Below are 24,883 nucleotides of genomic sequence, written 5' to 3'. Positions count from 1 at the left end.
GATGACATGGTATTGACTAAAGAAAAGAGTGTGAAGACACAAGCAAGACGCTCAAGATGCTAATTTGGTGACACGTCAATTCCCTTTTGTCTCTAAGAGGGTGAGAGGAATTGGAAAGTAGTAAGGCAAAAGAGATGAATCCAACAAAGACACTGGGCACATGATGAAGATCATTTTTGAACTGCAGGCACAGAGCTGAGCGTCATATTTTTTCTCATTGTGCTTCGTTGATTACAGTTAGAAAAGGGGCCACTGGCGCCAACAAGTATGAGCAAGTATGTAAACCATAATAATCAAGCATCGCCCACAACCTGTTTGCGTACAGGTACAAGTAAGTGCTCAAACGCGTTCGGCACGAAGCAGTCGCTCTCGTTATGCTGAGAGAGCTTCTTAGACCTCGAGCCATGAAAATTCATGCTTTCTACATAGCAGTTGAGTGCACTTGCACCCTGTGATGCACTTGCGCAGGAGGGGAGGATAGCGGATACTATGCCCGAACGCTTGACCCTCAGAGTTCAGAGTGTCACAAAGCAAAAGTGTGTGCATAGCTGTCGGGAGATAAAGAGGGGGGAGAGGGGAAGGGGGGAGCTGGGCTGGATTCAATATCTCATGGTGCTGGAAGCTCTGAAATAGGAGAGGAACTTGAAGCACAAGCTGACGACGAAGTACCAGATGTTTCTGGCCATCTGTGAACGGGCGATGAAGATGCGCCAGATCAAAACTACCAAGATGGTGTTGAAAGTATAGCGAATGTTCCGGAGCCTACGAGAAAAGAAAAGAAATTTTTTTAAAAATTTACAAAAAGGAAAATAATCCATTTAATAGTAACTTATATATACATATTATCACATATTTAAATTTCATATTAGCGGCATCTCTACTTAATTTATACTTGACAAGTCGATAATTATTTTTACTTCATGGCTGATATTAAATGATACTATTCTGTATGGATGTCACGGTACCAAAATTCCAGTAGTCGGTACCGATGTCATTAAAATGTTACGGTGACCAATTTCGGTACCACAAAATTTATTTACCTATTTGAAAAAAAAATAAAAATAAATTCTTAAAATATTTAAATTTAAATATTAATTAAAAATTAATCAAAATATTTAAAAAATTAAATATTAAATTCAATTCCATTACTTGATTATTTATGATGGTGAATTTATGAAAAGATTGAAGGCTACATGCTGTTTAAACGAAAATATTGATGAGATAATAAGATTGATGAAAAATAAGCAACCTTCTATGCACAGTTGCACACAATATTATTATTAGTAGTAGTATTTTTAATACATAGTTAAATCTAGTATTGTACAGTAGCCTAATATAATTATTTCTGTCAATTTCTTTAAGTTAAACCAAAGTTTCTGAGTTTCCGATTTTCTGTGCTTGTATGATATGACGATAGTTTTTCTCAAATGAAACGGTAAAATGCTCATGAAGTGACTCTCGGAATTATGAATCATGTCATCATATCGTGAGGCAGCAGAGACTGAAAACAGCGCGAGCGTCACTCGTGCTTCAGTGTGTCTGTGTGAGGTAATGTTTAATGAAACCGCGCGTCTGCGCTGTTCACTCACTTAGAGACAAGCAGAACATGCAGGGTTCATATTTAAATAGTCAGCGCTTTCATGAAGAGGACGCAACTTCACGCCCTTCGTGCATGCATGCGCATCCATTTAGTACCACCGGGACGTTTAAAATATTTTTAGTACCGACTTGGTACCGAATATTTTGACAACACTAGATGCACCGATATGAAAATTTTGGCTGATATTGATAACCGATAATTCTTTATATTTGAAAGTCGATAACCGATATATTGGCCGATAAATCTCAATCCATATTTTTTTTTATTTTTGAGAGCATCATTACAAAAGCAAAGTATCACCGTTAAAATCCAAGTCCCAAGCACACAGTTATTAATGATGTTCTCATTATTATTTTATGTAGCCTATATGACAAACTTGAGCTGCACATCATTATGAACAGTCCGCATTGTGTCTCAGCTAAGGGAAATAATCCATTATTTATCAGCTTTAGTATTTCAGTCAAACGTCCTTATCGGGCCGATAAAAATAACATTAAAAATGAACATATACTGGCCAATACCGTTATGGTGGCCGATATATTGTGCATCCCTATTATTTTGTCTAAATAGATTAAAGAAAACGTTAAAAACTAAAAATAATTATTTGAAAAGCTGAATTTAAGCATCAAAACAAATATGCACTTATTTTGAGATTTGCCGAATCCATTCAGTTTAGATTCCATTTAGCAGTTTTTTTTTGTGTGCATTAGGCCATGTTCAGACTTCCAGCAGAAATCAGGGCCCGTATTCATAAAGATTCGAAGAATCCTCTCAGAAAACTCTTAATTTAGCTTAAAAACTTTTACATAGGAGTCTTAGCTTGATAGCGATTCGGGACCGATCTAGAGAGCAACTCTGAGTAAGGAAAAGACAAAAATATCATCTTAATGAGGAGGCGGGGCTGACCCCATTGCTATGTATGACACAATCTTTTGAAGACTGTGATTGGTTGGTTGTCCAAGAAGGGGAAAAAAAAAAAGAGAGTGATTTTTAACTATAGCGTCTTATTAACTCACTGTCATCCATTGTCTGCAACACATTTTCTCCTCTGCTAAAGAAACTCTTCAGCCTCTTAAAAGTCCTCGTCCGTACTCATAACAATTTTGACCTTAAGACCTCTTTTAAGGGTAAAAGAGGATAAACCCATTTTTTTCCCAATCATTTACAATAGACTTCAATGCTCGACATTTGGCAATGCGACAAAATTGAGCAGCTGCGTGCGACAGTGCAGCAATTACTATTTCAGTGTGACTGTTGCTCTAGATAATAGGTAACCTTGAGAACTTCAATACATACTTGTTCAAGTGTTTGCGTGCCGCTGGGAGTCCTGACAACTCTTCGTTGAGAACATACTTCTTAGTGCCCATGCAGTAATTCTCCATGTATTCTGCCCAGTGTAGCTGCCGGACGTCAAAGTTAAATACCTGAGCACAAAAACAACATTCAAGCATTGATAAAAGTCAGAAAGGAATTTGAAAGAATATTTCATTCACAATATAATTTTAACCGATGTAAATCATGATTCAGAGTCACACAGATGAGACTTCTTTAACAGTGCTAACGGCAGGACTGTGTGAGTGTATTAATGGTACATATACAAACACACCTTCTTGTCCTCAGCTCCCATCTGGTTCATGAGCATGGTGACGTTGTCCGTGTTCCACACCCACGAGTGGCTAGTGAAGTACTCCAGCACCATCATGGCCTTGTGCAACCGAGTGATTGTCTTCATCATCCTGCGTCGCCACGGAAACAACACAGGGAACGAGTGGGAGAAAAGGAGAAATAGCTTCAGATGAGGATTGAAGGGGGCTGGATGTGGAGTTTAACCCTGTAAGGGCACTCAATTTAACAAGAGCAGATGGTGACAAACTACAAAAGTAGTTTTAAGAAACCACAGCTTGTATATGACTTAATCTGGATGGTTTAGCAATAGCAAAATATTTCATTCCATGCAATGCTTTATTAAATAATAAAATGTAGGTTATCAGAGAAGCCCATTTCTGCCCCCTGAGTAAAAAATTAAACTGGTAACTCAAATAAAGTTAAAAATATGAAATATTTACATGGTTAAATATAAAGCCATAATTAAAGTTGCAATTATATGAGATCAAGTCACGTTGTCAATTGAGAAAAATTAGATTTTTTTACTAGGAGGAATAAAAGAGGCTTCCATAGGTTAGCTTGGCCAAATAAATAGAGACGTAAATAAAATAAAAAAACAAACCATGGACCCCTGAAATGAACCTTTGCAAAAATAAAACATTAATACTTTTGCGTGCGCATGAGAAACTTTTTTATGTGCTCACAAGAAACTGTTCACATGTTTCCACAGAATTTTTTGTGTGGCCACGCCATTTAATTTCTGGTTATATGTATAGGCTACTAACCCATTTCCTTTGTGTGTAACTGTCATCATACTATGAAGAAAATAAGAGCATGGATGTGCATGGAATTAATAGAGATTTATTGAACACAAAATATAACTTTCATTAGGACAGTAACTCTAATATCAAGTCCTTATGTCCTCTTTCATGCATCCTCTGTGGTGGCCGAGAAACGACGCCACGAAATGGGCTGATGGCTTAATACTGCTGTGTGCATCGTCCTATTTGCCAGATTCAAGGGTAGATAAAATAAGATTGGTACACTGAAAAGAGCTCAAATTTGGCTTTCATTAATGGAGTAGATCTAATTTCATGGCCTTTTGTCCAGTTGAACAAATTGAACTCTATGGCGGCCGAGAAAAACTACACTGATGTAGTGATGTAGCAATAGAGCAATGATTTATGAACCAGTACGTAAAGCATACAGGACAATGCACAAATTTAACTCTGTGGTGGCCGAGAAACCACACTGTGAAATAGGCTGAAAAGATAGTTAGTGTAAAAAGTGCAAATTTGAGTATCCAAAAGTCTGTATATTTTTATTTTTATTTTTGCAAAGGTCCTGGGGTTCTGTAAAAAACAAAAAAACAAAATGAAGACTTTCTTTGACCCATTCATCCTGTAGTTTATTTGATTCCGGTTAGTTCCCACTGCAGCACTTTCAAACCACAATCCTCTGGCAAACACAACTGTGGATTCCCATTATGTTTTGGTTGAGCAAAGATCACACGGTTAAAAGACACTGAAGGATCTTGAAGGGCACCTGGGCGCATTTGTGTACTGGAGATTCTTGATTTTTTTTTTTTTCTTTGTGTACATTTATAAACTGTGATAGATGTAGACCAAATTGTATCAGGCTTTATCTGACAAAGCACTGTTGGAATTGGAAATGGAAATGTCCAGAAACGCCCAGTTTCCCATAAAGATCGGTTGGATAGGGGATGACGGCATGCATCGTATTAGAACAGCAACTTTTAAAAATCTCCAGATACCAAACACACCTACTCACTGCAACTTAAAAGCGTTGTTGCACGGACGGATCCATATCCATATGCATCCATCTTATTTTTGATGTAAAATTAAAAGGACAGATCCTCGTAATTATATTTTAGAGGATTAAACTAGGGATTTTCAAAGCTTTTAGAGCCAAGGTCCCCCTTTGCGAATGACCGCCATTTTAATAGACAGGCAGCTTTATGTTTTTTGTAGTAGTTTAAGGCAAGACACGGCAGGCAAAAACATCGTTTTTTTTTTTTTTTCACTGGTCAATTTTGAGATTTTGGGATATCTGTCTTGTCTTCTTTCAGACTTGTGGTGAAAAAAAGTCTGAAATACACATATAAGTCTTTATTTTACTACACTTTGTCTGTTTGCGTCTGTAGATTTCTCATAAATTCTTCAAAAGTTGTCATCCTGCTGCTCGGTGATCGCGATCTGCACCCTATCACACACACAGTTAGAAAGCTCTCTTTCTCCTGTACAACGCTGTCGGATCCAAATATGGTCATTTCCTTTTTATCAGCAACCAATCGTGAAAGTAAAAGGGGGGATTTAACTCTAAATGTGTGATCTCATAGGCTGATGCTAAATCTTTAAAGCCAGTTTTCTTAAAATGACTTTTCTCCGAAAGTCCGAAATCTCCACTTCAGTAGCACCTATATACACCAAACTTTCCAGTCTTGTACCTAGTTATATTATAAAGACATTTACGGAGGGATTTGTAAATATATTATTCCTAGCCTGATTGATTTAACATTTTATTTCCAAAAAACATGGCGAAAATCATTTTTTTAAGGCTACTGACAGTATATTCTGATTTACAGGATAACAAAAGTAGATACCCATAAATCCCTCTGCAATTTTTTTCTCATCTAATATGTGAACACGATGAAAAAATAATTTTCAATCAGGCTTTTTTTAAATATATGAAAATTAGTGCATATTTAATTAGATAATGCCTCATTTGCATATTAAAACATTAAATTACACAAAACTCGTAATATATATTTTTTTCTCATCTTAATGTAGGTAATCAACTGGGAAAGTTTCATTACCCTATTCACCTGTAGTGTCTCGCCTTAATTAAAAAATCTTAAATTGCATGTTTACCAACCAGTCTTTGGAAAACAGAATTAAAATTAAATCATAAAAAAAAATTAGACATATTTCATTATTTTGCATGTATAATTATTATTATTTTATAAATATAAAATTATTTTAATTATTTAAAAAATTGTATAAAAATATTGATAAAATATTAAAGTGCATTTAAAATATATAATTATAAAATTTGTATATGGTTAAAAGTAGAAAGTAAATGTTTTTTGCAGGCATCCTAGTTTGAAAACCCCCGTCTTAAACCAATTCCTAGAGCAGAGAGTTTGGTACCTGGCCCCATTGCTTATATTGAGTGCTGTTCTCTGATCAGTTTGGCGTTTTTGACAGAAAACTCGCGTAAACTGTCCGTATCTGATCTGAGTGGAGCACTCCGACTTGCTTGGTGAGTAGAGGCGTTGTTGATCAAAACATCATTCCCAGCTTTCATGTTTCCATGTGCTACAAGAGTAGACCAAAAGATCTCTCTTGAAGACTTAATGGCATGGTTTAGAAAAAGAAAACAAACATAATAAATAAGATAGACATGGAATTATGGGATGGATCCATCTCCTTTTCCAAAAAATGTAACGAAAAACGTGCAGGACTCCATGCACTTTAATGCTAGCCCGCCAGCAGCGTTTGTCCGATGCCATGAAGTCGAGCAGAAGGCCAGGCTGGGCGCTTCTCTCCCAGCCCGCCGGCTGGCCATGCCACACCACGCACCCAACACCCAGTGCTGGAGGTGAGGGAGGGGAAGGAGGGAGGACAAAAAGAGGTGGAGAAGCAGGTACTGAAGACCTTACCGGGGCTTCTGACCCATCAACATGAGAAACCCGTCGTACAGCAGGGCAGGGAGGGTGTGACTCACTGTGGTCCAGTACTGATTGGTAAAAGGGTTGGATCGCAGGTTAACATTGGGGCGTCTGAAAGCCTGTTCTAAGGGGTTGGTCTTGAACGTCATGTTTATGCAGTACTCTGCGAAAAGGAATACAGGCATACAACATACAAGAGCATTTTAAACACAGAGCTACACACACACACGGCTAAGCACACACACGTGGACGGGAAGCGTGCAGAACCCAGTCTCCGAGTGGGTTATGCATCCTTGCCCAAGACGAGGAGAACGACACGTGATGGCTAGACCGAGCGTGGAGGAGGAAGCGTGGGGGAGGGAGCGGGACGAAGCGGTCGGATTTACCTGGGCTCTCTTCCTGACATCCTGAGGAAGAGATCATATAGGAATGCTGGCGCCTTGTGGCTTACAGCAATCCAGTACTGATTGATAAGGTGATTGGTTGTGAGATTAACATTTGGCCGCCTGAAGGCCTGCTCGAGGGGGTTCCTCTTGAAAGTAGATGTAACATGGTACTCTAAGAGACAAAAACGGTTTAACAGTAAACGGCACAGGTGCGCATAACTTGGTTCAGAGTTAAAAAGCAACACGGTCATTTAATTAGCATAGTATTAGGGATGCTTTTTAAAGTATCATCCCATCCATATATGGTCAAATTCATCTTAAGTAGCCAGGGCTCAACAATGACGAGAGTGTTTTGGTCCAGTTAATAGAACTGTCATTTATTTTAAATTAATCACAAAAAAGTTACATTTTTTTTTATAAATAATCATATTTATACATAATAAATAATTATATTAATAATCAATAATATACATATATGTATATGTAATATAGTATGTATAATATATATTATATTAATATATATATATATATATATATATATATATATACACACACACACACACATACCGAATTGTGTTATAACAGGTTTTGTAAGGTATTATCTTAATTATCTTGATACATAATAATTTTTTTTTCTTTTTTTAGTTTGGGCAGTGAACATTTGGGCAGGGCAACAAAATAAATCCGTATTGTTGAGTCCTATGGATTGCTCCAACTGCAACACAATGCTGATTAGAACTAAACATTCATTTGAATATTAACTAATTAATTAGGGATGAAATGGTTCCTGTAGAAAATGTGAACAATAGGGGCTTTCGCACCGGAGGAACCTTTTCCTAGTTCCTAGAACTATTGGTGAAAGTACACGGATGTCGGCGCGTTCGCACAGCGGGAACTAGGAACGGTTTTAGTTATAGGAAGGGTCTAAACCAGCACAATAGGAAATATCAGTGACGTTACTGTACGTGGATTGGCCGAGCGTTTAGGGGTGGGTTTAGGGATCGGGGGTGGAGCTGGGTAGGTTTAGGTATATGTAAGGTGGGAGGAGTTGGATCTGGATCCGGCTCCTCCCCGTGGATTTCGTGTTCTGCAGTGAGAACCATCTCCCCTGGTGGCTAGTTCCTTGTTCCTAGAACTATCCGGTGCGAAAGCCCCTAATATGGTTCAGTACACTCTTGTACCATGGTTCATCTAAAGTCTATAATATCTATTTATATCTGTAAATAGATATAAATATTTTCAATCCTACTGAATGTCAGTCACTCATCACGGCGATAGAATGAGTTAAACCTGTTTTCAGAGATCACTAGAGACATGTTTATTGTGATAACAGCAACAACGGCATTGAAACGTATCCCAACAAAAGCTTAGTGAAAAGGGAATGGACCTAAACATGACACATATCAGAAACTAAGGAGTTCTCACTGAAGCTACGTATTAAATATCATTTTTGAAAACCTCTGGTGTGTGGAATGCTCAATCATCATGGTATTTACTAGTTTTTCTATATTCATACAAAAAAAAGGCACATTTTGCTGCAATATGCAGCTAGATTCTTTTTGAAAATAAAAATAGTGTTAAAATATAATTTAACTCAAATAATGACATTAACAGAACTGTTATACCCTTATAATTAACTGATTAATATGGATCAAATTTTTAAAAAAGCATTTAGTAATATAATGCAATAGTACAATCACAAAATATATAACATATTACATAATTTATATATTATATAATTATAGGCATTATATAACATTATTAACCTATTTATTTGCTGAAAATGCTTATGTAAAATAAATTCATTCATGAAATATATATTACTTAATTGTAAATACTTGATGCATTATTACTTGAGACAGTTAAATTATATTTTAAACACTGCTGGTGTCTTAAAATATAAAAAATAAAAATTGTAATTTGGCCAGTGAAAAATTATACTTAACTGATTGGAATGGATTAAATGAATGTGTTCAGCAATAATTTATAATATAATAAATGGACAAAGATTTACTTTGTTACAGCACCACTACACCAATCATAATTCATCTACTAATGGTTATCATAACTAATTTCTCTCCACCCTATTTTACTTTCATGGAAACCTGAAAACAATGAAGTTGTTTAAAAACTTGCATAAATCTCAATTTGAACAAATCCAAGTTAAATCTGTTCCCATAAAAGAGCAAAAGAATTAGCCAGCTAACGCCCATAATATACACGTTCGCATGTTCAAACGTGACACGGTTTTAAAGCTCTTTTATTTACCGTGACAAGTTCTTTGATTTGCAGTTGGAGAGCAAAAATTAAACGGGAAAATGAAGCACTGAAGGCCAATGAGGGCATTTGAGTCATGCAGTGATTTCTTAGAAAAAGTGATTCATACCAACTTCACCCCAGTGAAAAGGATTGATCCCGCCCGTCGTGCAGTTGTACACCAACAAACTTCTCGGCCTGTGATGGAGACAAACGACACTTTCAGAAAACTGGCACCATCTATTCCATGACTTTATTTTCCAGTGATCTGTGTGTGTGAGGGATTTAGTGTGCCTGTTGGTGTTTGTGTGGTTGTCCAACCTGGCGTGCCTCTGCGAACCGGAATACCAGGCAGCGGCCAAAGTTGTGTTTATGACCACGTCGACTGGCACGAGGTCAGCGACAGCGTTATTTGAAGCCCTCATTGTTCGTAGAATCCCCTTTCCTGCCTGCACAACCAAAAAAAACAAAAACAAAAAACAGCTTTTAACATCAAATACCAATAAACAATGATACGAATGCAGTGAAATGCCACTGCATTTAAAGGAGTAGTTCACTTTTTAAAAAACTTTTGCTGATAATTTACTCACCCCCATGTCATCCAAGATATAAATGTCATTCTTTCTTCAGTCAAAAAGAAATGAAGGTTTTTGATGAAAACATTCCAGGATTTTCTCCATATAATGGACTTCAATGGGAACCAAACAGTTCAAGGTCCAAATGAGAATTAGTGCAAACTGCAAACTGTTCAAAGGGCTTTAAACGATTCCGAGTCAATTCATTCATTTTGTTCGTTGAATGAACCAAATGACTCGAAAAAAGATTCGTTCATTTTGATCGACAAGTTCAAACAGGAGAGTCACGAACGCACATCCCAGAACAAAGCAAGCCGAGCATTATAAAACTTAAACTTTGTTATTTTATTTTTTTTAATGAGCGATCGTTTCGCTTCATAAGACCCTTATTCGTCATCTGGAATCATTTAAAGCACTTAGAACAGTTTGGTTACCAGTAAAGTCCATTATACTGAGAAAAATCCTGGAATGTTTTCATCAAAAACCTTAATTTCTATTCTCTAAGAAAGAATGACATGGATATCCTGGATGACATGGGGGTGAGTAAATTATCAGCAAAAGTTTTTTTAAAAGTGAACTATTCATTTAAATCAGCTTAAAGTGAGTACTCACAGCGATGAATATCCCGCTAGGCCCATTGAAATTATCAATCCAGCCCTAGGACAGAGTGGGAAAGAAAGAGTGGTGTTCAAAATCCAGGCAGTATGTTTTAATGATGTTTGAGAATGTAAATGAGCATATTTACGGGGAACGGTTCCTTCCAGCTGGCTCCCACTATAGAGGGCCTGACGATGGCGATATTGAGGTTTCCAGACTCCTGCTGGACGAGGTGCTCCGCCAAGGCTTTAGTGAACGTGTATGTGTTAGGCCGCTCACCTAACAACTTTGGCGTTATTAAAGAGACAAGTTTGTCGTCCATCCACCTGTCAGTATCGTACAAATCCAGGAGGTTGAGGGAAAGCAAAAGAAGAGTTGCATCTAGTTAAACAAGCTTGAAATAGCATTGTGTGTTACTTTGTCATTTCTGTTCTTGAATTTTATTTGCTGTTGTGTCGGTAATCTTTTTAAGCTTTTATTAGCAACATATTTTTGGGGGGTAAAAGATTCAAGGATCCACATACAAGAAGAGTGTTTTGTAAAGACTTACTCCAGTGTGTCTATAAGCTTCCTGTATTCGACAGGTGGTGGATAGACCACCTCTTCGATGAGCTCTCGGTCGCAGTGGGCGTAGGCTGTGGACACGTGGATAAACACATCCAAATGTTTCATACTGTGAGCCAAACTAACCATCTTCTGCGTGGCCAGCACATTTAACTGCATGGCATCTCTGCAGCAAAGGGGACAGAAAAACCACAAACACTGAATTCCAGTGACACTGCAGAAACATGAGGTTTTGAATATACAGATGTGAAGATAAACCTGCAGCGATTTCTGTAAAACCACGATTTGACAACTTTCAGTCTTTCAACTTACTGAGTTATCCGAATAAATCACTGTTAAGCAAATATATACAGTGTTACAAATGTATAAACATGGCATATAGAATTTCCAGTTTCGCTTTATTTTAATTGGCCAGTACAGATTGGATCTGATAAAATGCCACAGTGACAGAAGAATTTGGGTAGAAATATATTACCAATGGAAAATATTAAAATAATAAATTATTATTTAGCATCAAGCATCACTGATATTATTTAACATGCACTATAAAAATGAATGACTGAATTTGTTAAATCTAATCAATAAAATTGAGGCAACAGATTACAATCATTATTAATTAAATATAACAAATTAAATTGAGCAATAATTAACCAAATGAATTACTTAAAAGTTAACCATTTAAAATAAGAAGAATTTAGACTTAAAAAAAATTTAAGAACTTTTTTTATTGTCATCATTGAAGACACCTGATGATAACAAGCAGAATCACTGAAGGAGAAACCCGTAATTTTTAAGTCACCATTATGGTGATCAGTGTGTGTGTGTGTTAGATGGTCTCTTGACCCTTAAATCATTAACTTTAGATGTTGTTTGCCTGTTATACGTGAATTATAACAGCCAGATGAACAAATAGATAAAAAAAACAATAATGACAATAATGAACATGTCTTATAATTACTAATATTATTACTGCTAGTACTAATAATAATATAATTATAAATTTGTAATTATTATAAATACAATAATTGTAGTATTGTATAAATATTATTATTATTATCAAATTGTTTATATATAAGCTACTCATTTATTATGAATGCTATTACTGATAATTATTTATTTATTATTAGTATTAGTATTAATATAGTGCTTAATGGGTGTTATAATTATAATTATATAATAAATTGATTGTCATTAAAACTTTTATTATTATTAGCATTACCAATAATTATAATAGCAATAATAAAATTATTTAAAAAGAAATAAAAATAATATTTATTATTATTGTTGTTGTTAGTGTAAATACATTTATTGCATTATAAGCTATAACGGTGTTGTGTAAACAGTCCCCTAGTCGCTTCCTGTGATGTACTCGCCTAAATAATCAGAAGCATCTAAACTTGTAGCAGTAGATTTGTGGCGTCCTGTGGCTGGAGATTACGGCTTACTTCAGAGGCTCGTTGAAGCGGATAGTGGCAGCGCAGTGAAACACGACGTTCACGCAGCCCGTTAGGGTCTCCTTGTCGTCCGTGCTCAGATCCAGATCTGGTTGCGTCAGGTCGCTGTTGACTGCAACGATCTTCTCTCCGAAATCAGGCTGCTCCTCCCGCAGTCTGTCAAAAAGCTGAAACATTTAAAGACTCAAGATCACTTTCACCATAATCACATATCACAGCCTAGCCAAGCACTACAGCAAACACATGCATTTCTGTCACGCACACCCTGTGAAAAATTTTTATCAACATAGCCTAGATATGGCCAGATGTGCTTTGTGCTTCTAATAACACTGTGTAAAGAGCAAATAATAACTGTTTACAGAGCAAACAGAGAGAGAGATAAGACTTATCAGAGCAATCTAGAGCATTCAAAGCATCCATGCAAATCTACATGCTGATGTCACATACATAGTGCATCTGCAGCTTAGTCATTAATCCATACTTTTAAACATAAAGAAGTGAGCAAATGACATATGCTTTAGTTTAGGAATTGATTTCAACTACATTAAGAAAGAAATCAGATGCTGAAAAACCCTTCTTATGCTGCTGGGAAAACTATCCTCATCATTTTTTCCAAGGAGAAAAAGAAACATATACTACATACATACATATAAATAAATAACTGCCAATAATTAGGACTTTACATTATACTAAAAATATATTCTATACACAATGAAAAGGCAATTCAAAATGAATGTAAATACCACAAATATTAAAGGACTGTTCCATTTACCAAGTTAACTAATGTTACTGTTAATAGCATGACTAATTTCACGATCCCTCCTTGTTTTACAAAAATTGTCATGATCATAATGATACATGATGTATCATGATGATGATAATGTATCATGCTATCGTGTTTTTTTTATACAAATATGAGGTAAATGGATTACTGAAAATCAATGTAATTCAAAAAAATGACCATGCATTACAGCATGACAAAAAATACAAACCAGTTTTGTCAGCATAACAAATAATTACAGCTGTTACGTAAAATTAAAATTATTAAAACCATTTTCAGTCATTGAAATAGAGCTGAAATATATATTTTTTACAATATTAGATGACAATTAAAAATGTAGCTAAAAAACAAAGTCGAAGAAACTTAAGATAGAATAATAACTAAATCAAATAAGAATGACTTTATTTAATGACAAAACATTATATAAAAAATAAAATAAAGGCAAATTCAAAATATGAATAAACACTATAATATATTAGAAATAAAACTAAAATAAGATATTAATAATACTGAAATAACACATACAATTTTAATTTAGTAATTGAAGGCTCTAGTTTTGTTTGATAAACCTAATCTTAGAGTTCAGTTCAATTTATTATCCTCGAACAATTTGCTTGCATGGGTTAGCATAAATCATTGCATAAATATTCCTAAAAATAAGAGCAGTAGAATTGTAATAGATTTAACAAGTTCTAACCGTACTTTGCTTTTTGAATTAAACATTTTGACTGCCTAGTTGAAATATTTGTTCACTTAATAAAAAAACAATTCAGTTCAAAAGCTGAAAAACATAGACTTATTTTCTACATCACCTTGTTTTATGCCAAATGTATAACTGAACAGAGTAAAATTAAAATATATCAAAACACCCGAATTGGGAAACCAAAGCAAGGTCCCCAACCATCTTCCAGGGCTGCACTTACTCACCTTGCAGTTGATCATGTCAGAGATACGGGTATGAGGTGCCTGTCCCGCTTTGGGCCGGACAAGCACATAGGCAGCTTTGACACCGGGACAGGAGCGTAGCAGCTTCTCCAGAAGTACTTTCCCCATGAAGCCTGTAGCCCCTGTGATGAGAACATTTTTCCCCTCGTAGTACTCTGGAATGGTGACCATCTTGAGTGCACCTTCCCTCCTCTGTTACACTCCTGAAAAAGACCAAGAGAAACATTGTCACACGGTATCACACTGCAAATATGCACACATTTCACAAGGGACCTCGGCCAAATAGAGAACTGTAAAGAACCTCAAAGCCGTTGATTTAGAAATCGTGCCGTTTCACTAGTCTGCGGTAAATATTTCCTGAGGTCACTTCCTTCCTTCCTGCCCAGATCTCAGTCCACAATTTCTGCAGGACACTAAAGGCTTAACCGCCTGAGACTTTAGTAAAAAAATTCTGTGATACTTACTAAAGAGGCGGCGTTGTATTACCCTTCAGGACCGCAGCTGGATCAATAAAAGTGCTCCTAAATGGCCTTTAGGTGTGTATCGAACGAAAATGTTTTACATTTCACTAATTGATTGGACAAATTGAATGGTGTAGTAAATCACAACAAAATACACACATTTATTATTCTTATCTATTCGTATCGCTTGTCCACTGATAACAAGCTAATACAGCTCATCCACAGCAGATACTGGGTTAATATGTAATCAAAGATCAATGAAGAATTTCCTACTTCAGATTTCTTCTTGCCCAGCCAAAGTAATCTATTAATGTTTTTATTCAACAAGGATGAAACCGATAAAAAGTTACATTAAAGACATATATATACCTATATAGAATATACAAGTAATGCAAAGTAAAATGCATTTCCTCGCATAATGTAGGATTTACATTGAAAACCTCCAAGATAGCCCTAAATCCATAAACATTGGAAAATGAAGGCATAGATGATTAGTTTTAGATTGTACTGCAGACTAGATTCATTTTAAAACGTTGGCAAGCCTAAAAACAGTATGTGGGTCAAATCAAATGTAAATGACCCAAAAAATAAAGGATGCAATCTAATCTCACTCAGTGTTTGATCAGAACAAGGCTCACTTTAACACATTATAAAACAAATTTCAACTTAAAGTGTTTGTGCGCCCCTAAAATTTAATTTTAGTCAACTTGACAGCTTGGATGTTTAAGTTGACTATCACTGTAAAAAAATATTGTTGGTTTAACTTAAAAAAGTAAGTAACCTGGTTGCCCTAAAATTTTAAGTTCATTGAACTGGAAAAAGTGAGTTAATACAATGAAGGAGAATGATTTAATCATCAGAAACTCAAAATTATATGTTATCTGAACAAAATAAATTATTTAAGTTGATTTGACAAAAGAAAAAAAATGCTGTGATTACTAATTTTTTTTTACAGTGTAAATGTAATTTTAAAGCAGAATGAACATTTCGTTTATTAACTCTTTCCCCGCCATTTCCGGTAAAGGATGCTTTTACACATCTTCTGAAAGAGTATCGAATCTCCTGTTTAAAACACAGACGAATAAGAAGCAGAAACAAGCGTTATCAAGCATGCAAATGTAATATAATGCGATCATCAACATTAAACGGCATATAAATCAAAACTGCCCAATGTTACTGAATGAAATGTTGACCCAGGACGAGGTACAGGACTGTGAAGCTTTGAGGGTTGATGGACTCCATCTACTCCATCTATGTTTTGATCATTATATTCTCTATCTGATGCGATCTGGATGTCAGCTTTTTGCAAAAAAAATCTTCAATTATTCAATAAAAAAAGCATTGCGTGAAGCTAGAAAACAATGCTTTTGTTTGTTTAAAAGCAGAGAGTCTGTTCTTTCTTTTGACATAGTGAATGTTCAGATATTCATACAACAGATTTGTAACCTTTTGTGAAAAAACGCTGGTGGGGAAAGAGTTAAATTGAAAAAAAAAAATTATTAAGAGTGCATAATATGTTGGTTTGAACCAATATATGTTGTTTCAATCTCAGCCTGCCACTTTCTTCCTAATGTGTCCAGCCACATCATACGATCCTTTCTGTAAACAGGCCACTCAGTATAAAAACTTCCCGCTGGCCATGTGCTGCTTTGTTTGCTGCATAACACCGGTGCCAAGTTCCACAGCTGCATGCACCCCAGAGTCTGACACTGTATGGCAGCAAATCCTGGGTTCTTTCCAGATTTGCAGGGCATAATCTGCATCAGATTATGAGTCTCTTAAAGGGGGTTTATATAATGGTACATGCACTTTTACAAGTTGATGGTTTGATTGTGCTAAAACATGTGTTGGCAGTCCATTTACACAACCATCATATAATGATAAAAATCCATCCAGTGTTTTTGTTTTAATCTCCTTATACGTTTTCCTGCTCAAATAGAGCCGTTTGACTTTGTGACGTCACACAGTCGGACGCACCCTCCCACGATTGTTGATTGACAGCTGTGTTTCATCACAGACCCGCATTGAGTGAGGTGTCGTCATTAGGGCTGTTGGAACGAATTTCGAAATTCGAATATTTAAAAAAAATCAATACTAATCGAATGCTAAAGTTACTATTCGAATATTGCTTTTATATATATTTAAAAATAAATATATACTACCGAAGTGACCAGGAGTAAAAGGCCCCTTTAGATCGCTTTCTTATTAACAATAGGAGAGCGCGGGACTAGCTTTCGCGTGGCACATTCGCAAGGTCTCGTTCACCCCCTGCCATGCACGCGCCGCCCGCTATGCATGTTATGCACGGATTCCGGGAGATTTTAACTAATTTGCGGCCATCAGGGAGACGCTATCAATATGCGGGAGACTCCCGGAACTTCCGACGCGATATGACGATCACATCACCTCAGATCTGAGCCCCTATTCATCAAACCAACACGCCGCAATCTATCGCAAATCGAAGTGAAAGTAAGTCGCAGACGCTTAACACTACCATCTTCATTAAAAGTAAAGAAATTAAATGATCTTACCAGGGCTGTTGCCGCTCTCCCTTATTGCTGTCTTTGCTGATTTTGAAATTAGCCGATGATCAATAAAATGCAGCTCAAATCTGTTGCTTTCGGTGACGTGCACTCCATTAAATCTGTATTTAGCACGGGAATTGAAGATCGGATTTATCTTGATCTTTTTTGCAAAAACACATTTATGTGACCAGGTGTAAATGGAATCGTTTTGATAAATCAGATAGCTATCCGATCTGAGAAAACGCATGAAGTGGCCAGGTGTAAACAGCCCCTAAATGTTTATTGTAATAATGTTAGATGTCCCTCTAGTGGGCCGAACGTGTAACAACAACCACAGGCTATAGTGGCATTGACGATCCAGAAGAATCTGTAATGTCGTAAATATTAATAATGGGACAAATTTGAGCATTTAATATTCAAATATTATTCGAATATTACATAAAATAAGGAATGAAATTCGAATAGTATTATAGAGGAAGATTGACAGCCCTAGTTGTCATAGTCGTTCATTGTTGATACGCTGGAGCAGAATGGCGTCTAAAGCAGTTGTGGTGTTCGGTTCTTTCTTAGGTGTAATAACGAACACAGCACTCATTTTGATGTTCCTAAATCCGAACCACTGAAGACGTAGTGGCTAAGTTTTGTTTTCGAAGGAATTCCCCACGATCAACGTCAATGCGTTCATGTTTGCGCGAATAATTTCTCACCAGACTGCTTTACGAGGGTCAGTGAGCTGGATTTGCTATGAAGCTGCTCCTGAAAAAAGAATCGGTACCAACTATTTATGTTCCCTCTGCACCTCCAGAAGAAGTGTAAAGTTTTATTAACCTTTATATTAATCTTTGCAAATTGCGGAAAAATGTTTTTCATGACCATTAGTTGTAACGTCAATCTGTCAATGAACTAACGTATCAGTAAAATGGCGTTCGTATCTCACTTGCCAGTGCATACAAAAAATAGATTTTTAGAAAGTGATAGAAAGAAAAAAAATAGAAAGTGACATTACGTTAACCAACTATTCAGAAATGTCCAGTTTGAGCCCTAATGGGCTCTATGCACAGCGGTATTTCCGGTGAAGGTCTAAGGATGCTGGATTACTTCCGCCGATCGTAGAATCCAATGCTATACCGAGAATTTATATTGGATTTTATACTCTATGGTTATACTAAAGAAACGTTAAATCACAAAAACAGACAAAACAGACACCCCTCGTTGTGTTTACGCTTCTTTTTAAAATTATATTAAATAAACTATAACTATATATAAAATTACATTTAAACGTATTAAAGTTTCGTTTCAATGACGGGAAGATTGTAAATTTGGAAGACTCTGCCATAATCCCGTTTTCCTCGGTTTTCCTCCGCTTTAAATCTCCCCAACCGGAAACTTCGGAACATCCTTGCGTCAAATGCGGAACCGTTGTCGAACTTCTTTGCGGCCTTCATCTTGTTCCGGGTCCAACTCCGGTTCAAATTGATACGGTTGTACATATATGTCCTCAGAGACTCCCAATTCCATTTTTTTTCCAAAATACAGCCTCAACTGTTGTCAAGGCAACACTCCACATGCATTGTGTAAAAAAAAAAAAAAAAAAAAAAAAAACGCCCGCAGAACAGAGGGGCGGAGTCAGTGAAGCTCATTATCATTTAAAGGCATATGCACTGAAACGGCGTGCTGAAACAGCTGTTTTTGACCAGGTAAAATTAAGTGTTTTCTTAAAATACTAATGAGAATTCTTTCTAAAAGTATATTACAAAGTTTTCATTTACACTCTAAACATTCATATTAACTTGTACAAAAATGGCATTATATGACCCCTTTAAAATCACTTAGTGAAGTGCATGGGTTATTTTGATGCACTTGGGCAAGCAGCCAATCTAGAACTAATGAATGCTGGTTTAATTGTAGGGGTCAGATGCATTATTCCAGGAGGCGAGACAAGACGTTATGCAGTGCGATTTCTTTCCAAGAACCAGTCAGCACTTCTCTGACTAAGGACCAAAAGCTGCCTCTGCAGTGACTCTGGCATTAAACAGCATCCAACTGTCAGGGAGCAAAGCGTAAAAGAAAGTTCAGGGACTGTTCAGGGCAAAAGAAATCAGTCCCTATAGAGAGGTTGGCATTTTCTAACCCTGAAAGCTGATCTCTCACTAGGCTTGCAGTGGTAGTCGTTGATACCTGTTACATGGTGTTCAGCTGTACAGCGATTACATTACTTGCCCACTACTGTCGTTTAGGGTTTTTTATAGAAATAAAGGAACATTAAATTCAATTGGAAAAAGGATGCTAAAATTATAAACTGAAAGCGTCTGCTGTAAAGTTGTCAAAAGTACTCTTCACTAGAAGGCCTTTATTAACCCCCAGAGACACGCAGAGAACTTTAATCATGAATATATTCGCTTTGATGGACTTCCAAAGACATACAGCTAATCATTCCCATTATCAAGCTTGGAAGAGCGAGGACATTTTTTAATATAACTCCGATTGTATTCGCCTGAAAGAAGCATGTCATATACACCAAGGATGGCTTTAGAGTGAGTAAATCATGGGCTGATTTTCATTTTTGTGTGAACTACAGTATCTAGGGCTGCACGATTAATTGCAATTTGCAACGAAACCACAATGTGATTTGCAATTATTTTATTTGCAGTGTGGCTGATCGTTAGTAAATACCGCTTCATCTGAATGCCAGAGGGCGCTCTCACGCTAAAGACACGCTAAATATGCCCCATCGCAGAAGTACAACAACAAACATAATTCCAAGAAATCCCTAACGGGCATCACCGCTGTAGCTGAATAAACATAAGATTCAAACGCTTTGATTGTTGATTAAACAAACACACGACAGCCTTATTCTGTGTCAGAAGCCACATCATCTAACAGAAGGATGCTCAACTGTCGTTATGGATTGAGTATGAAGTAAAGCATCTTATTAAATGTTGTCTTTTGTTGGACAGGAGGATCACAAATGATTCTCAATGTTTGAAAAGATGTTTGACGCGTGTTGCTTTTTCAAATGCACAGTGTAAGTGACTCAAACTCAGTGCTTTCAGATGGATCAGTCAGTGTTTAAGAGCCATTTATCATTGACAAGCCGCTCATAAAAAAAACAAAAGCACCCTTTGCGATTTCAAAACAGCGATAAGCCATCTTGATTTAAAGTGTGATTACATGGAAATTGCAACAGCCCTAACAACTATCCCATTCAACAGTGCTCAAAATGCTAGAGGGAAATGCTGGTCACATTTTTAAATTTCAGTAACGAAGTTAGTACTTTACTTTGACAACTCTACTCTGCTCCACAGCTAGTCACAGAACAGTCAGATTCACTCGTCACATGATGATAATAAGGAGAGATAACTGACAGGATGAATCTTGTAAAACTGCCACTCCCTATACACAGAATATGCGTAATTGTGAATTCAAGAATGCAAATCTCACCAACTTTTTCCGAATTCCATATGGAAACATCTGACATGATTATGTCCCTTTCATGTACACCAGATGCAAATTGATCCTAGATCCCACATCCTCACTTTGAATAATTAATGTGTCACATGGGCACCCGAGGAACTGAACTACTGTAAGAGGTATGTAAACAAATACCATCAACAGAATGAATATGGTCAGGAGTGCTTTAGCATTAAGCTTTCCATTAAGAGCCTAACCAAAAGTACTCAAAGCTAATGGGATCAAATATCGCATGCATAGTAAAACATTACACCAACAGACCTCAGTACTGAAGTACAGATTCAAAGATACAGTGACAGTAAATAAATTGGTGTTGTCACAAGACTGCACTGCCTTTGCATCTTGTGATCCTTATTAAAACAACACAGTGGGATGTTCATCCACACGAAACAGCATACTACAGAAGTATGCGCTGGGTGAACCATTTTAAAAGTATAAAAATCAGGGATACAGACAGAAATTGTTCAAATAAGCCCTGCCATCCAAAACAAAACAAATCTGTTAAGTGAACAAATCACTCATTTACTTCCAAGAACTCATATTTTCCTCTTACTCAGCGCATGACTGCTTTCTCTCTCTTTAAAAACTATGGAACAAGAAATGAACAATTGAGTATGGGAATGAGCTGTTCGTTGGTTGGACTTGCTGAATGAATACACCTTTATTGAACAAGTCAGTGTTTTGAGTCTGACTCAGAGTGACTGGCTGCATCTGAAATCTCCTACTCCCCTACTAGTATGCGAAAACAGTATGTGACAAAAGAAGTCGGCCTATGTCAGAATTCACAGTGCTCATAAAATAGGCAAAAAGTACCCAGATGACCTACAACTTCCCAGTGAGAGTCTGAGGCCACGGGAGATGATTTGTGAACAAAACTGATGTTGTTAGGGAACATGATAAATGACAACATGCTGGCGAATGTAGTACGTCCAGATTACATTCATCCTACAGTACTAGTCAACTAGTCGGGTATTATCAAAAATTCATGTATAACTTTTGATGAAAGGTTTTGGTCCACTTCAAATGTGAACTACTGAACATACTGAAAAGGGCAGGCTATAATGTCATTCAGTTTATCACACGTCAATCTCCGTCACATCAAAAATAGGCAGAATAATTACATGTATAGTTAATAAAGGGCAGGGAAAGGATGCTTTAATACTGTTTTTGGTGTCGCTTGTTGTGAAATAATGTTATGTTTTAACAAATCTGTTGAGTAAATGACTCAATGACTCGTTCAAAAGCAAAAAGGCAGACACTTTTATCGCCACCTACAGGCATAACCATAGATAACGCCATAAAGTGCAGAAAGAGTGAATGAACGAATCAGCTGCTAAACAAATCTTTTGGAGAGCAAACGATTCGAATCACTGAGTGGGATGAATCACGTTCACAATCATCATCACTACCGCGTGTTGCGCGAGCAGAAATGACACATGCGTCACATTTAATAAGAAGCTCACGCGCCCCCTAAAATTTACATTTGAACCTCACTGATCGCACAAACTGTAGTGTTTCCTTATTTATGCTTAACATGTTTTGAAAACATATGGGGAGATGACAATCAATATTACAACATAGGCCTAACGTTAATTGCAGACAACATGGGGATCCAATATATAACGTTAACGTTACTTATTTAATAACTGTACGTTATTTATAAAGAAAACACACTGCAATACAAGTCTTCAACAGACATTCACATATTTTTAAATATACCCACGACCTATTCAAACGAAGAAAAAAACTATTTATGGTCACCAATTAAAAATGGAAACAAAATTTTAATTCTCGATCAAAATTGTGTATTAAAACAAAATACAGTTTAAGCATTACTTTCCAGCTGTGAGTCTTTCAGGGAGGATTTTCTACACACCCGGCGCGGCGCTAAAACCGCGCATGCGAAAGTGTGCTAACGGCTAGCATTCACTGTCTAAAAACGTGCAAACTCAATTTTGTGCTTAGGAAAAACAAGGGATTTAACCGTGAAAAACACGTGCGCTTACCTGTGATGTTTAATATTTCCCCCGCACAATTTTTGCGCGTTGATCCGAGGGCTCTAGTGCTCTATCCAGCTGTGATGGGGAACGCAGTGATGTAGCTTAGCTTCGCTGAGAGAGGAACTGAGTGACTGTGATGATCATGATGGGTTGCCAGATTATGCGTTTAAGAGAAGAACAAACGTCATAACCCACCACGCGCCAGGAATAACGTCCATTCGTGATGATTCTTATGCAAAAAGATTTGTATCACGATTCATATTGTGTATATTCGCTGGTGAGAATTTGACTGGTTCTGGGAAGAACCCTATGAGTAGGATTGTTTTAGGATATTTTCCATAATAATAGTGCTGTACTGTAACTGTAAAATCCTATAGCTAAGCATTTATAGGCGTATAATCCACAAACATGGCCACCGCGGTAAGGCATCAAAGTTTGTAGCTCGACAACCTGAATACCTGGTATGACAGTTTAGTTTACAGGCTAGTCTACATATTACCCACAATGCAGCTAAACATAGTTGCAAAATTTGCAAACTAACGTCAAAAGCTCGCCAGTTCCCGAAAAATAAGCAAAGTGATTCTGATTGATAGTTTTCTTGTCAGTTTGAACCATTTTCAAGTGACTTAAGAACAAAACGAATCATCATCATTCAGTGTAACGTAACTTAAGCTTATCAGTAAGTTAGAATCCAGTGAGCAAATCGAGTTACTGGCAAATACTGAGACGAGGGGTTTTGAGTTGAGTTCACAAGAGAAAAATGATGTCAGGAGTCAGGACTGACTCTCTGGTTTTTCTGGCTTCTCTGAACTGTGGTTAACTGTGGTTGCCAGGTAACATGGCTCAAAAGAAACCCCTTAGATATCACTGAACAAAAGAGCATTATATTTTACTTCGAAAACTGCTAGCTGTTTGGTTCGAAAAACGTACAGTATAGGCCTACATACATTCTTATCTTTCTTAGTCTCTAGGCTAGCTTCTTTTTGGAGTGATTTTTGGCCATGTTTGACTAGACTGAAACTGAAAAAGTCAATTTGTTTATTGTTTTTGCAAGATGAATTGCATAAAGGAGTAGTTCACTTTTTAAAAAAAAAAAACTTTTGCTGATAATGTACTCACCCCCATGTCATCCAAGATATCCATGTCATTCTTTCTTCAGTCGAAAAGAAATTAAAGTTTTTTATGAAAACATTCCAGGATTTTTCTCCATATAAGAGCAAGCAGAGCAAGGCAAGCATTTGAGCTTATAAAACTTAAACTTTGTTATTTATTTATTAAATTAACGATTGTTTCGCTTGATAAGACCCCTATTCATCGTCTGGAATCATTTAAAGCCCTTTGAACAGTTTGCACAGAAACTGTCTTTTGGCCCTTGAACCATTTGGTTACCAGTAAAGTGCATTATATGGAGAAAAATCCTGGAATGTTTTCATCAAAAACCTTAATTTCTTTTTGACTGAAGAAAGAATGACATGGATATCCTAGATGACATCGGGATGAGTAAATTATCACCAAAAGTTTTTTTTTTTTTAAAAAGTGAACTACTCCTTTAACTGCTTTTAACATTTGTTCTCTGCAGACAAAAGCACAAATATGTTGACAATTTTAAAGCCCTTGTTTGGTCCAGTGTCGTCGGTGCCAGTGGTGAGCTTCCTACCATCATCTTGCAAGTTGCAACAATTGTCTTTTGTGTCAAGAAGAGCTCCCCTACTGTTTACTAGACCTCTGGTTTGTGTAAATTCTCTGACACAAGCACATTGCCATTGCTGTCTGCATCTAAGACATGAATTCACAATTCTTTCATTTACTGTCTAATGCAAGAAATTGCACTAAATGTGGCAGTTATCAGAAAGACTGAAAATAATAACATACTATAAAGTTTCTCTAGTTAATGGTAAGTGCAATATTAATCGGCAGACATACACATTAACAGAATACAACAAATAATGTCCATTTCCCTTCATAAACGACT

General features: G+C 36.6%; 1 protein-coding gene across 4 annotated transcripts; it reads right to left on the bottom strand.

Annotated features, from left to right (window-relative positions):
• Positions 1–451: 451 nt before the first annotated feature.
• Positions 452–23,076, bottom strand: far1 (fatty acyl-CoA reductase 1). 4 transcript variants are annotated; one of them, XM_039647974.2, is made up of 12 exons: positions 22,918–23,076; positions 14,437–14,657; positions 12,720–12,895; positions 11,261–11,440; positions 10,859–11,036; positions 10,726–10,770; positions 9,833–9,987; positions 9,669–9,736; positions 7,283–7,454; positions 3,207–3,336; positions 2,897–3,024; positions 452–762 (listed from the first exon to the last, which is right to left on the bottom strand). In XM_039647974.2, exons 2-12 carry the CDS (start codon positions 14,623–14,625, stop codon positions 600–602), a joined length of 1,584 nt encoding a protein of 527 aa, XP_039503908.1. In that variant the 5' UTR covers positions 14,626–14,657; positions 22,918–23,076; the 3' UTR covers positions 452–599. The 4 variants fall into 4 exon arrangements, with proteins under 4 accessions (XP_039503908.1, XP_039503909.1, XP_039503910.1 ...); XM_039647975.2 differs by lacking the exon at positions 7,283–7,454 and adding an exon at positions 6,888–7,059; XM_039647976.2 differs by having other exon boundaries at positions 9,860–9,987.
• Positions 23,077–24,883: the final 1,807 nt, after the last annotated feature.

The sequence above is a fragment of the Pimephales promelas genome, chromosome 25 (genome assembly GCF_988280905.1).
Source record: "Pimephales promelas chromosome 25, fPimPro1.hap1.1, whole genome shotgun sequence".
NCBI lineage: Eukaryota > Metazoa > Chordata > Actinopteri > Cypriniformes > Leuciscidae > Pimephales > Pimephales promelas.
This window is presented reverse-complemented; position numbering and strand designations above follow the sequence as displayed.